The sequence below is a fragment of the Panulirus ornatus genome, chromosome 34, assembly GCF_036320965.1.
Source record: "Panulirus ornatus isolate Po-2019 chromosome 34, ASM3632096v1, whole genome shotgun sequence".
Lineage (NCBI taxonomy): Eukaryota > Metazoa > Arthropoda > Malacostraca > Decapoda > Palinuridae > Panulirus > Panulirus ornatus.
The window spans coordinates 16,719,208-16,733,134 of record NC_092257.1 but is presented as its reverse complement, the minus strand read 5'-3'; the positions used below and the strand labels follow the sequence as shown (position 1 = coordinate 16,733,134).

Sequence of the window (13,927 nt, the reverse complement as noted above, 5' to 3'; positions counted from 1 at the left end):
GGGGTTAGTCGGGTGATGGGTGAGGGAACGGAGGGTGACAGCTGCGTATAACACTATCGGTGTCTAGCAACAGACGGAGAGGGGCTGTGTAGTTCTCGCCCTCACCACCAGGGGCGCCTCAAGCATGACGTCACAGCTAAGTGCATTTATTTTGTAACAATTTTCTAAACGACCAGTTACCCAATGAACTGCCCTCATAAACTTAGCTTGTTTTTATAAGGCATTACTGTCTTACTAAGGTCATTAGGGGATGTGAGAACATAGGATGAGTTGCGATCCATCGAGGACTCAAGTATTGAGTATTAATTTCGTTAACGATAGTATTTGGAGAAGCATTAGCATGATACTGCCTCCTTCAAGTAAGTGCTTGTTCAGCACGACACACATTTCCCCCAGAGCGACAGACTGGAAGAACTCCGGTTGGGCTCCGATGGTCCTCCTGCATCACCAAGAAGTCTCGCTTGTCTTTCTGGTCTCAAAAGTCAAGCGTTCGTGAGTTTCTACGAACTGGTTTCTTTGGCCCTGTGTTCAACAGTTTTTCGCTTTAGTCTCGTTTTAACAGCGAGTTCTAAAGGGTCTAGTACTGGTCTGTGGTGTGTCGCGCCGGTCCAGAGACCGTGGACCGTGTTGGGTCTGGGCGGGAGGGTTTTGAGTAGCGCGGCGGTCCAGCGCAGGGGGGATCGGTTGGTCCCAAGCCAAGTAACGCCGAGGGTGGCAGGCTTTGCCCTTCCCTCATCCAGTTCATTTTTCATCGCTTCCCTCATACGCTTCTGTGTAATATCAGGCTGGAACTCGGCTAAAGGTAATGTCTCACAATACCCTAAAAGCAACGTGAAGTTATTTTCTGTCGTTGGCAAAAAGGGAGCGGTAAAATCTCGCAAAATTCGCTCCGAAGAAAAGTTTGAAGTATGCACCTACCTCGATGTTAGACATGACTGGAGTAGAGTTTCACTTGCACGTTAATACAAAACTGGCACCAAAGGGAGGTGATGTTTTGCCACAACAGACGAATGTGCAGGCTGGTGTCAATCCCACAAAGTTGAACGCGGTACTACCGTCCCCGTCACCCGCCCTACTCTTTACAACTCCCGCCCCGCACCTCAACCTTAGCGCCATCTCGCGCCAGCTCTCCCTACACTTCGCTCACCTCCCACGCAAATCGAACCGGAACCTTTTGTAAAATAATTGCACTGAGGTCCCATCACGTGATTATCAGACTGTCTTAGGGGATAGTGGTAATGTACAACGATATGGTAAGAAAATAAGACTTTCCGAGAGATAGATCCATGGGTTGTAAAGGCAGGAATTCTGGAGGTGAGCGTCCGAAGCAAAACAAAATACATGATGATTAATGCTAAATTTGACATCCTCGGGTGAGAGCGGGCCACTCAGCGAGCAAAGTCAACATATCCTCGCCACCAGCAGAAACTGTACATAACATTACTACTCTCACCTATGACGCAGGCCCTGTCAATACTTATATCACACGATAAACTGGGCTATACATTAACCTGGATAATATTTACACGATCACAGCATACCCGAGTACTGTTATGTGTCCACGACAATCCGTCGACGTGAGCAACTAGCCAGGCTTAACTGCCTCATACTTTCTACAGTAAACGTGGAAAAGAGGGGGATTGGGGGAAGAGGAGGGGGGATTTGAAAGAAGCAGATATTGACGAAGATTGTTGAAGAAGTACGAAGAGAGAGAGACTAAGAAAAGTGAGAGAGAGAAAGAGAGAGTGAGGTGAAAGAGCGAGAGAAACAGGAGTATGAGAGAGTACGACAATGAGATAAAGTGTGGACTTCGTTGCTCAGTGTGACGAAGAGGTGAAAGTGGAGGAAGATGATGGAGAATTATTCAACCAGAGAGAGAGAGAGAGAGAGAGAGAGAGAGAGAGAGAGAGAGAGAGAGAGAGTACAGTAACCACCGTATTGTGGCGTCATTCGTAGAAGGTTCTGCGTCGGACGGTGTCATCACCCAGAACCATCATTGCCCAGCTCCCTGACGCAACCAATGAGCCGCCACACCTGCCCTTGTACTTCTGTGACCACTTTAACGATTATCCTAAGTTCCTTATTAGTATGTGAAGTCCTTGTTTTGTACATTCTCGGGTGTTGATGTGTCTTTGTTTTGTACATTCTGTATTACTGTGACCACTTTTAACAATCATCACCCATACTGGGTGGTTGTGATAGTCTTTTGACCGCTCATGCACCTTGTTGAGCATGAGCTGATGTAATGTTGTACCATGTAAATGATGTAACACTGTATCAGTTTCTGTCCAATAGACTTTAATGATAATAATAATAATGCCCCACCAACATATGTACTTCACCACCACGTCTGTGCCACTATCACCACACCTGCCCTACCAACAGATGTACTTCACTACCACATCTGTATCACTACCACCATACCTGCCCTTTCAACAGATGTGCTCCACTAACACACCTGCACCACCGCCAAATATACTCCACCTCAACATCTGTCCCACCACCACCACCACACCTGCTCCAAGAACAAATCTACTCCACCACCACACATGGACCATCACCACACCTACGTTATTACCACATGTATATCACCACATTGACACCACCACTATCCTTGCACCACCAACACTCCTCCATCACCACCAGTTCTGCTCTCCTACAGCACTAGGCCTACCACCAAACCTGATCCACCACCACATCTGCCCGACCAGTATGCTAGCTCCACCACACCTGCTCCACCACCACACCTACACCACCAGTATGCTTGCTGTATCACCACACTTGCTCCACCACCACACCACCACCACAACCACACGTACACCCCCCAAATGCCAAATTCACGAGTAAAGAGTGCTTGGCAGACCATTACTAAGGGTTCAAGATGCCATTATCAGTAATGACCTTCAGGATGGTAAACAAAGCCTCGCTGCGAACAGTAATGGTTTCATTGTCATCAACTGTAAACAAAGGATATCATAATCACCACCCTCCATAACGCCCCCTTGCCAAACCTCACTTGGAGTGAGCTGTTCACTTGTAGAACGAATGCAGAGAAGAGCAACCAGACTAATTCCTTCCCTCAGACGTAAATCTTATGACGAAAGAATTGAATACCTCAAAAAATTAATAGAAGAATACGAGGAAATCTATGAATGGTTTTCACAACAGTAAAAAATTTCGACAACATAAACCTGCTATTTTTTTTTCTCACTCTAGAGAGATTCAAAGACCAGAACTAACAGTATGAAGATAGAATGACAGTGATGTTAAATTGAACGTAGATGATTTTAGCTTTTAGACTGGCTGACCTCTGAGTAAGATCACCTCCAGGTGTTGTGTATGCAAAGACCATTAAAACCTTCAAGTCTCGGCAGGACACATACATCAACAGTATCTGTTGTCAGCATAGAATCGCGTTTTTTTTTTTTTTATCAGCAAATAATCCGGCTTTTCAGTTTACATTTTCTCATTCAACCATGTCTTTCTGTTTCAGAATCCAGCCCCAGGGCCGTGGTCATCAAACTGGTAGGTACACTTTCTTTTTTTCCCTGTCGAACTTTCCTGTAAAAGTTCCCATGGTTGTATTTTTTTTCTCTCCACACGTATATTTTTCTCCTCTCTCGTCTTTTTTCCCTGTCGGGAGTTGAGCCGGAGAGAGAGAGAGAGAGGGAGGTGGGCTACGGAGGTGCCTTTTGTTATACTAGATCAACATTGTCATGGACCATTAGGTCTCTTGTTAACTGTATTTCCTATGTACACCACCAACACCTGTAACACCACTACCACAACACCTGTATCATCACCACAACTCCCACATCTGCGCCACTAGGGACGCCCCGGGCCCCTGGTATTAGATTAATTACAGGATGCATCACTTCCTCACATTTAAAGGACCAGCGTGACAGTATAACCCTGTATCTATGTTAAACAGAAGCTGATGACGAAGTGCATGACGTGATAGGTTGACATCTTGCAACAATCATGTGGAACGTTTGTTTTCTAGATATTTTATTCCCATAGAAAATGGTCAGAGGAAAGTATCCTATAAACTATAATACTATATTCAGTCATAGCAGATATCCAGGTCCAAATACAATCAACTCCTCTGTACCTAAAACGCCTCAAGTCTACTGAGGAATAAAGATTAATCTCTCGATAGAATAGATTAAAACAAACTTTCCTCAATCCACCCGATTTATCTTGGAAGCGTTTCTTCCACTTCTTTGTGAAAAAAATCCATTATAATGTCTTCAGAAGTGTGACCTCCTCGTCATGTACCACGCCATGCTAGTAGAGACTTCCAAGTCTATGAGTTTCCCCTGAGTGAGTACTGCTGAGCACAGCAGCTTCAGAGTCGACTGTGAGCTTCCCCCCCTCCCTTCAGCACTGGCTACCACAACTAGTCACATAGATTCTCAAAAGCACCACTCAGGTTGGGAAGAGCCGTAGCCATAGGTGTGGTGTTTCATTCGCAAAGTGCATCGAGAGGGGTTTATCGTCCGTCAGCTGTGATTTGTCCTCTATATCCTGCAACATACTGAAGGAAATCATCCGAGAAGCGGTCCTTCAGGTCCCTTGCATACGTGACCCCACAGCAACCTTGAAGCGTGGTGTCGTGTTCTTAAAGTTGTCGCTTCAAGAGTGCGATCCGAGACGAACCTTCACGCAGTCTGGTGATCAGGGAGGGTGTGAAAGACACCGATGCGAAATTGAGCTGATGCTCATGAAGAGCTGAATATTTATGCTACTGTTTTCCATATACACCTTACCTTCCACCAGTAACTCAGCTCCCTGTTCGTATCTCCAAGAAGAAGAAACGATTTTCACTTAGCCGTACAAAGAGAGTTGTCATTCTCATTAGTACGGATCTTCAGCGTACATTTCCTCGCTTGCAACAGTTTGCTGCAGTGGTGAAAGCGACTGAAAACCACGTTCCGTAAACGGAGCAGTTTAGAATTTTCACAGCTTGTCGTTGCTTTCCTCTGCATCCACAGTTACCGCGGATCGTGACGACTGAATTCAAAATGCTTTTCCTTTCAAACCTGTTTGGCATCAGCTCTCGTACCCGGAGCGAGTGTCTGAGAGGCTTTACTGCGTGCAGGAAAGGTCAGGGATGAATCTGTTCCATCTGTGAGTGAACGCTGGCCAGAAAAGTGTGGAAAGTTTGCAGAAAACCAAAGAAATCCCGTGGCTGCTACGCCACGCCTTCCTGTGACCTTCGGACATGGCCAGCATTCGGTGACACAACCTTCATTCAAGCTTGGAGATCTGTGTAATTCCCTGACATGTTCCTCTCGCACAGGAAGTATCGAACCGTTAGTCATATACCCCCTAGAAGAATACTTGGGTTCCTTCACCTCACCGGTCCTCGTGGGTCGAACTTTCTCGCTCAAGGACCAGATAAGGTCATTGTAGATCGTGTTTAAGGGGTGTGATAGGTTGCCCCGGCCTTTACTCCCATAGCCTGATAGATAATGTTGGTTAGAACTGGACAGTGTTTTGATAGACGCTCCATCACGCTCAGAAAAGTCTTGGCGTGAATTGAAGTGAGGTGTTGGTCGTGGCCTTGCATGAATAGACCTCCTTCACTGAGATAGGCTTTTGGTTAACCGGATTTTTTTTTCTTATTTACTGATGATATTTATAGACTTTGCATTTACTACATCGGGAAGTAGTTTATTCCAGTACCCAACCACTCCACATGTTTTGCCCACACTGTTATTACATTTCCATCCTTTCAATCTTCATACCATTTTTTTCTGGTCACTGAACCAGTTTGAGGACATTTTCGTACACGTTTTCGAAATTATTTAACATTTTGAGAACTTTCAGATCCCCTCGGCGTCTACTCTTTTTTTCCTTTCTTGAGAAAATAATTTTAGGTCACTGAGTTTTTCTCATAAGGCTTATTTGTGAATGAGGGAATGAGGTTGGTTGCCCCTCTCTGAATTCGCTCAAGTTTCTCTCCATCTTTGATCAGGTTTGCTGACCAGAATTGAACAGGGTGTTCCAAATGAGGTCTGGCCAGTGTGTTATAAAGGTTGAGTATGATGTCCTTGGCTGTCTAGTTTATATCTCTGGCTATGAAACCTGTAGTGTGTACAACTAGCCATTATTCACGGTCTTTGAGGTTACAAATAATCAGTCCAATGTCCATTTCTTCTTTAACTTCCAGTCGTGGTTTTCCAGACATTTTGGATTTTTATTTTTGCACCATTTTCTAAACATTTTGGATTTATATTTTTGGCACCAGAGTGCATTATTTTGCATTTGTTAACGTTGGAATCCATCTGCCATGCTACTCTCTAGTTTGTCTAAGTCTTTCTAAATCTCTAGGCAGACTTCTTTTGAATGAATTGTGTTTCCTCATTTCGCATTGTCGGCAAATTTGTAGATTCACTATGTGATTCCTGTCTCTAAGTTGTCGATGTAGACGATGAAAAGTGTGGGACCCAAGACTAAACCTTGTGGAACTCCACTAGACATTGGCAGCCACTCAGATGCTTCACATTTTAATACTACTTTTTGTAGAAGAACCAGTTCGGCGCCCAAGCACAGATTCCTTCTGGTATGGCTTGAGCTTTGATTCTTATTTAGCAATATTTCTCTTGTAACATGATCGAAGGCTTGACGAAAGTCCAAGTATATAACTTCAGAGGGTAATATGGAGTCAAGGTTAGCCTATGACGAAAATGTTGAGTCAGATTCGTTAAACATGATAGCGGTGGGAAGCCATACGACAGACAAGTGACGTGGTTAGGCTCTCTGTCGAATTCCGATCTCTCAGAATAGATTGCTCTATTTGGAACACTGAGACTAGGGAGGTCACCGCAGGTAGACACCGCCGTCTGGGTGTCCCGACGTCAGCTAAGTAGGTCCAAGGTGCTAGAGTGGAGGGGAAGACAGGTGTTCTTACGTCAAGGTGCTGGAGGGTAGGTGTGTGTTCCTACGTCAGGGTGGTGGGGAGGCAAGCCTTCCCTCTGACCATCAACGTACCGTGAGAGCAGAGGAGCAGATGTGAACCACAGTCCAGCTCAGTCGAGAATTTCCTGAGCATCAACACAGCGGATGGTGTCGCCCACCTCACAAAACCTGTGTCAGAGAGAAAGAGAGAGAGAGAGAGAGAGAGAGAGAGAGAGAGAGAGAGAGAGAGAGAGAGAGAGAGAGAGAGAGAGAGAGAGTACTGTGAACTGTGGGTAGGAAAAACCTAATCGAAGCTGCTGAGATCTTAGCTCATCTTGCGCATCCTGTAATTCAAGTGACAGCCTGCCTGTACAGAGGGGCCCCTGGGCGCAGCGCCTCAAGAACTCCCCATTAACTCTAGCTTTACAACACCTTATTGATGTCATTAACTTGTCCCGCTGTCATCCATCCTGTTAGAAGATGATGTCCACTGACGTCTTCCTTCCTAGACGCCTACAAGTGTCTGTTTATAAGCCTCTAGGACCCGGTAACTCCCTGAAGGAGAGGAGGGAACATGGGCAATGCTTTCCAGTGCCCACCAGTCGATGCTGTGGTCCAAGGGATGGAGAAATTCAGTGCGACGTTGGATATGTTCCAATTTTTTTTTGTTGTATCTTATTACATCATTAGCGAAGCGTACGTACAGACGAGGCCACATCAGACGCAAAGGTCAAGAGTGAAGCTACTGTAAGCATCATATGGCCGCCGAAGACGAACTGGCGCCCCTCTACCACTGACGAACAGAGACGGAAGTTGTCTTCACAGTGGATAGAAAGATGATCCCTTTTGGCAACGAGGGGTTACACCCGGGGCCATAGACCGCACCACTACCCACAGTGGGCTACTCTCCCCCTACCCTCACCATGGGCCTTACACCACCGCCCACACCACTACCATCTGTGGGTTCAATCAGCCACTCCCATGACCACGGTGGGCCACGCCCACAGCCGCTTCTAAGGGCGTCAACCGTGGGATAAGATCACCCAGCAATAACCTTTTTTTATATAGTGCTGTTAATGAGTAAAATACGCCTCGGTGGTTCAATGGTGACACAAAATTCACCATCACGGGCATGTGGCTAAGTCACTTCAGGTCATGGGGATGTGGCTAGGGGCACTTCAGGTCATGGGCATGTGGCTAAGTCACTTCAGGTCATGGGGATGTGGCTAGGTCACTTCAGTTCATCCCACTCACAGGATACTGACGGAACGCTGACGACCCCAGTCGTCCGCTGCTAGGATATCAAACTGTTCCAGCGGTGTCACGCCTTCGGTACGACCTACGAACACGACGGTATGACCCTTCAGCGCGACGACATGACCCTTGAACACGACGATATGACCCTCGAGCACGACGACATGTCCGTTGAACACGACGGTACGACCGTCCAGCACGACGACATGACCCTTGAACACGACGGTACGACCCTTGAACTCGTGGGTAAAGCCATCATGCCTAAAGGTCGTATTCTTGTGTTTAAAGCTTGTACACAAGACGACATACCTGGAGGCTTTGTGTGTGTGTGTGTGTGTGTGTGTGTGTGTGTGTGTGTGTGTGTGTGTGTGTGTGTTTTGATCAGCTAATGAGGGTCACTTTGCAGTGAGCTCACTCGGGGCCCCTTACAATGTCTCTCCATCATCATCAGTCCTCCAACTAACCTAATCCTTGCCTCATCTTATTCAACTTTCCCCATCATCGAAATAGTCATGAGCACCATCTTCTGTTTCCTCATTCTTACGTTCCATGTTCTACGCTGTTCCCCTGTTCATCCTCCAGTCTCGTCTTAGTCTGTGTCGTTTGAAGTCGACGCAGACAGTTCTCGTTGTCGAAGCCCCTCCTCTCTCTCTCTCTCTCTCTCTCTCTCTCTCTCTCTCTCTCTCTCTCTCTCTCTCTCTCTCTCTCTCTCTCTCTCCGCAGCAGAGCAATTTTGATGACCTCTGCCCTGACCTACACCACAGACAAACCCGACGCAAACTACCTCCCCCATCCATCCACAGGGCTAACAACGGTGAAGCTATTCGTGGATAGAAGTTATTTTCATCTCGCCTAAAAGTCTGACAAGAAATTCGGAAAAGCGCTTACAAAAAAAAAAAAACTCGGCCGCTAACAATGCGTTCGCGACGTGGAATTGTGGCCCCCGCGTGACGTCAGGGGCGAAGGACAAAGGCTTATTAATAAACCCCCGGGCTTTTGAGCGTGACGTCATCGAAGACCAGGCAGGAAAGCGTTCGTCTTGGGGTCTTGGGAGGTGGTGGGGAGGGTGGGACGACGACAGACAGGGCGTGGTGTCCTGAAGAAGGGAGACGGGGTCTTCGGTGGGAGCGACCTGGGAGGAGGAGAGGGGGCGTCGTGGTGTGATGTCGTGAGGATGGGCGGGAGGACGAGTGTCAGCACCTGGGGGTGAAGGTCCTCTCATGCAGGAGGGGGTGTGTGTGTGGAGGTGGTGAGAACGGGTGCTTGTGTGCAAGAAGGACGATGATCCATTCCTTCCCATGTATGTTGTCATCCTAATGATTATGACACACACACACACACACACACACACACACACACACACACACACACACACACACACAGAGGTGCTCAGCAACGTATACACACCTCCCCTCACAGAATGACCCCTCCCCTGACCCTCCTCACAGACAGGTTCACTTGACTCACTAGTCAGTACTAGATCGGGCCTCTCTCATGTCCGACTGCAAGTCAAGCGTTGACCCCTCTCGCTGACATTCACCCAACCTTCTGCAAGCGAAGGCAACCCTTAAGCACGACGGTACGACCCTTGAGCATGACGGTACGACCCTTGAGCACGACGGTGCGACCCTTGATAATGACGGTACGACCCTCAAGCACGACGATACGACCCTTGAGCATGACGGTACGAACCTTGAGCACGACGGTACGATCCTTGAGCACGACGGTACGATCCTTGAGCATGACGGTACGACCCTTGAGCACGACGGTACGATCTTTGAGCATGACGGTACGACCCTTGGGTATGCAAGCCTTGGTGCTTGACCCCAAGCCTTAAGGTGTCAGGTCAAGGGACTGGCTATCATAGCCAAGGGTTATACCTTTCCCCTCAGTGGTCGTACCGTCGTGCTCAAGGGTCATACTGTCGTGCTACAGTGTCGTGCCGTCGTGATCAAGTGTCGTACTGTCGTGCTACAGTGTCGTGCCTTCATGCTCAAGTGTCGTACTGTCGTGCTACAGTGTCGTGCCGTCGTGATCAAGGGCTGCGCCGTTGAGCTCAAGGGATATGTAAACACCGTTGGCCGATGTTTTTTCAACCATGAGTTCGAGACCATCGCTCCACTTGCTGCTCGACACACATCTTGCCCAAGCAGTTCTTGATGATGTTCGGGCGCCTCTGATTCCATCGTATAATTTCTCTCAAGTTACTTTCCTCACAAATTGCGTTCTCCTTGACAGTAATTGCTTATATAAAGAGCTACATTCATCTCTGTGAGTATTATAAAAGCAATTTGATGTCATCTGATCTTGAATTACTGGTGTACTTGCTCGTACATAGATGAATAACACTGACACCCCCCCCCCCCCGCGTGTTTGTGTCCGTAGTCCAAATATAAAACGCAAGTGAGTTTCCAAAATAATTCCTTCAGTTTGAAAAGAAAAGAAAATAGAAAAAAAAATGAATGAATGTATTGCGCTGCGATTTTGTTTTCAGTATCGGAGGATCTCATTATGTAGTTTTACGCGGTCAACCAGTTTCACCGATATTGTTTTGGCTATTTAAGCCGAACTGTTTATGGGGGAAGGATTGTGTAGCTTTAATGTGCAACGTCGGGGTGAAGGGGTTCCTGGTACACGTAATTTCAATCCGGAATCATTGGGTAGATATTGGATCACGTCAGATGATGATGATGACGCATGCGAGTCAGCTATAAGGGAGGGAAGAAGCTGTGCTCTGAGGGCTTTTCTGTACCACAATAGTACGAAGTAAGACTAGAGGGGAACTGTCGACACTCCTAGGGGAGTAGAGTTACCGCCTCCCAGGACAGTGGAGTTACCGCCTCCCTCCTGTTTGACAGTGAGGGGACCATACACATTCCAGGTGAATTGAACAGTAAGAAAAATTTCTCTGTATTTTGGTGTAAGGTTCGAGTCTCCCAGGTATGAGGCCATTTGGCCAGGAAAGGAAGTCATTAGAGTCGAGGGAAGAAAGAAGAAAGATCGGTGGAACAGCGCCTCGCTCTCTGCTGGGTGAGATTGAAGAAATTGGACCTGAGTGGTATGTTCTGTTCTCTGAGAGAGGATGCCACCTGAAGATCTGTGAGTTATCTTTATATATCTGTCATCTCTGTGTTACTGATGAGAAAATGTATATCCCAGGGGACGTGTTATGTGGTCAGTTTCCAACTGGTTACGGAAATCGACGCATGTAAACATTGGAATGCACCTGCCATCCCGTTGGTAATACGATGTTTATAAGTCGTCGCGATTATTTTTCACGGGTCTTCTTCTCCTTGCATGTACACGGCCCTGGAAAATGCACAGTGTCGGGAGAGGTGAGGAAGGTGGTTACTGACGAGAGATGTGTTGTCGAGTTAACCTGGAAGTGGCACTTGCGAGAGGAGGTTCACTGACTAGAAAGTTACCAGAGGGTGGTGGAGCTGGGGAGGCCTCCAGTTAGAGGCGACGACGAGAGTCGAAATATGAAAGAAAGGCTGTTTGTTGACGCACTTCTTAAATCACTGCTCCTACTTCGCTGTTGGGCCGATCTCAGCCAAACTTAGTTCGTTCTCCCCGTGAGGCACCACTGGAGGTAGTCACAGGAGCGTCAGTCACCTTAGACATTTTCAAAAGAAAAATATTTCATTCAGAAAATCTTCGTAGAGCTTATATTTTATTGTTGGCTGAGGGTCGGCTGGCCGTCAGCCTGCTGCCAGTCGTCGTGGTTTAAAGTGTCGTACGAGAGAGGTGATTTTTTTTTTTTTTTGTCCACAGAGACCAGTGGCTCATTTCAACCAAGCAGTGCTGGACTGCATCCAACAAAGTAGCGTACAGTATGTCAAGAGCCTCAGAGTTTATTAAACATAAGTGTTAGACGACAAGGAACATATCTCGGGTATGTCGCGCAGTCTAACGGTATAATAAAGATATCTTTTGAGTATGTCGAGCGGTCTTAGAGAGTATTATACAGCTTTTGTACATAGTGATATACTGTATCATACGCCCTCAGAGAATGTGATTTAGCCACATACTATACCAGAGAACTCTAGATTAACCACTCATAGTATATCAGACAAAAGATGGTAGAACATCTCTCACAGACCTTATAAAATGATGAGCCATATGACGAACACACGACTGCCTCACCTCCTTAACTTACGCTACGTCAGCAAGACTCCTGCTAAGCCTACCTCCCGACGTATGACCGTCTTACCATAATCTTAACGCCACGTGTCTCAGCTTAGCACCACAGTACTTACTTAATGAATACACTGTGTTGTTACTCATGTATCCGTAGCGCTCCCTCGGCTTCCAACAGTCGTGGAAGAAGTATCACACCTTACGGGAGTATCATAAACATCTAATTGATACAATTCTAAGCAAATGAGGCATCTTCGAATCAGATGCCATTTCAGTCCAGCGAAGCTAAACGTAGCGTTATTAACCTGTTTCATTTCTGAACCACGGGAAGAAAGGTGAGTTCACTGTAAAGGCTGAAAGCATCAGCAGGTCCCTAGCCAGTGGGAAGCTGTGTTGACAGGTTGCAATATCCTCAGGGTTAGCGTGGAGGGGATGTTATTATCAGTCGGCGTGTGAGGGAACGGAGTTCCTGCCTCTACTGCGGGACAACACCCACCCACCACCCCCGTCATAACAGGAAGAGTTCCATCGTCATTCGGGTGAAGAAGAGGTTCGATAGACGTTAAGGAGAGAGAGAGAGAGAGAGAGAGAGAGAGAGAGAGAGAGAGAGAGAGAGAGAGAGAGAGAGAGAGAGGAGAGAGAGAGAGTAGCTATCCCAGGCTTCATCAAGCGAGTGGCACTCGACACATCAAGATAAGACCTCTCACAGAAAGCTATCACGGTGATCATATAGAGATAGCGTCGTTGGATACCATCAGTCGAGTGTATTGGCTCGACTCTCCTCCATCCCACTTAGGCTCTGATACTGCTTAAGTATCATATATGGCAGTAATTTGGTAATAGATAGATAGATAGATAGATAGATAGATAGATAGATAGATAGAGAGAGAGAGAGAGAGAGAGAGAGAGAGAGAGAGAGAGAGAGAGAGAGAGAGAGAGAGAGAGAGAGAGAGTCTAGCACCTTCAAGAAGGGTTCAGACACCTTAGGTTTGCTGGGCCTTGCCAAGACACTCCTCCAGCCTGACACCATGACGGGCGTAGACAGACGGAGGAGGAGAAAATTAGAGGCAATAAGAATAGTAAGAGCCTTGTAGTGTGTTAGTAACGGTGAAAAGTACTGCTTTGTTGCTCATGCAATTTCCCCGACCGCATCATTTTCTGGTTACATTCCAGTGTGGCCTTGTCCCCTTCTTCAGGTAGTTCCCCTCCTCTCCGGGCCACTCCAGCCACAGATCCAGGATCCTACCCCCCATCGCTCAGGTCCAAGACCTTGTCTCCATCCTCACAAAGCCAGAGTTCCCCTTACCCCAGCTCCCAGGGGCTAGGGTATCTCCCTCCTCCCCTCTCCCATGGGGCTAGGGAATCTCCATCCCCCTCTCCCATACTCCCTCCCTCAGAGTCAGGGTCCTCAACGCCACACAGATGGGTTCGCCTCGTCTCTACATCCCGCGTGTCGAGTATTGGAATCTTTCGAGCGGTATTGTTCGTGTCGGTCACCCCTGAGTGGGTAGGTTCTACCACACGGCCTTACCACACACCTACCCCACACCAAACACCACCCAGCCCCCTCACCAACCACCAGCCACACTCATCTGCTCCTCACGACTTTTACTACCTCTCATTAACCACA

At 47.3% G+C, this 13,927-nt stretch overlaps 2 protein-coding genes across 5 annotated transcripts in view; one reads left to right on the top strand and one right to left on the bottom strand.

Moving 5' to 3' along the window:
• LOC139759949 (uncharacterized protein ZK1073.1) overlaps positions 1 to 1,106 on the bottom strand; it is a 119,942-nt gene extending 118,836 nt beyond the window's left edge. Inside the window, exon 1 of one of the 3 annotated variants that reach the window (XM_071682616.1) lies at positions 919 to 1,106. In XM_071682616.1, the coding sequence (XP_071538717.1) occupies positions 919 to 933 (15 nt within the window). In that variant the 5' untranslated portion in view covers positions 934 to 1,106. The remainder of the gene's footprint in view (positions 1 to 918) is intronic. The other 2 variants (XM_071682615.1, XM_071682614.1) reach the window with 2 other exon arrangements.
• Positions 1 to 13,927, top strand: part of LOC139759947 (uncharacterized) — a 193,363-nt gene that overhangs the window by 69,448 nt on the left and 109,988 nt on the right. For both annotated transcript variants that reach the window (XM_071682609.1, XM_071682613.1), the window contains exon 2: positions 3,494 to 3,525. The gene's annotated coding sequence lies outside the window, so the exon portion shown is untranslated. The remainder of the gene's footprint in view (positions 1 to 3,493; positions 3,526 to 13,927) is intronic.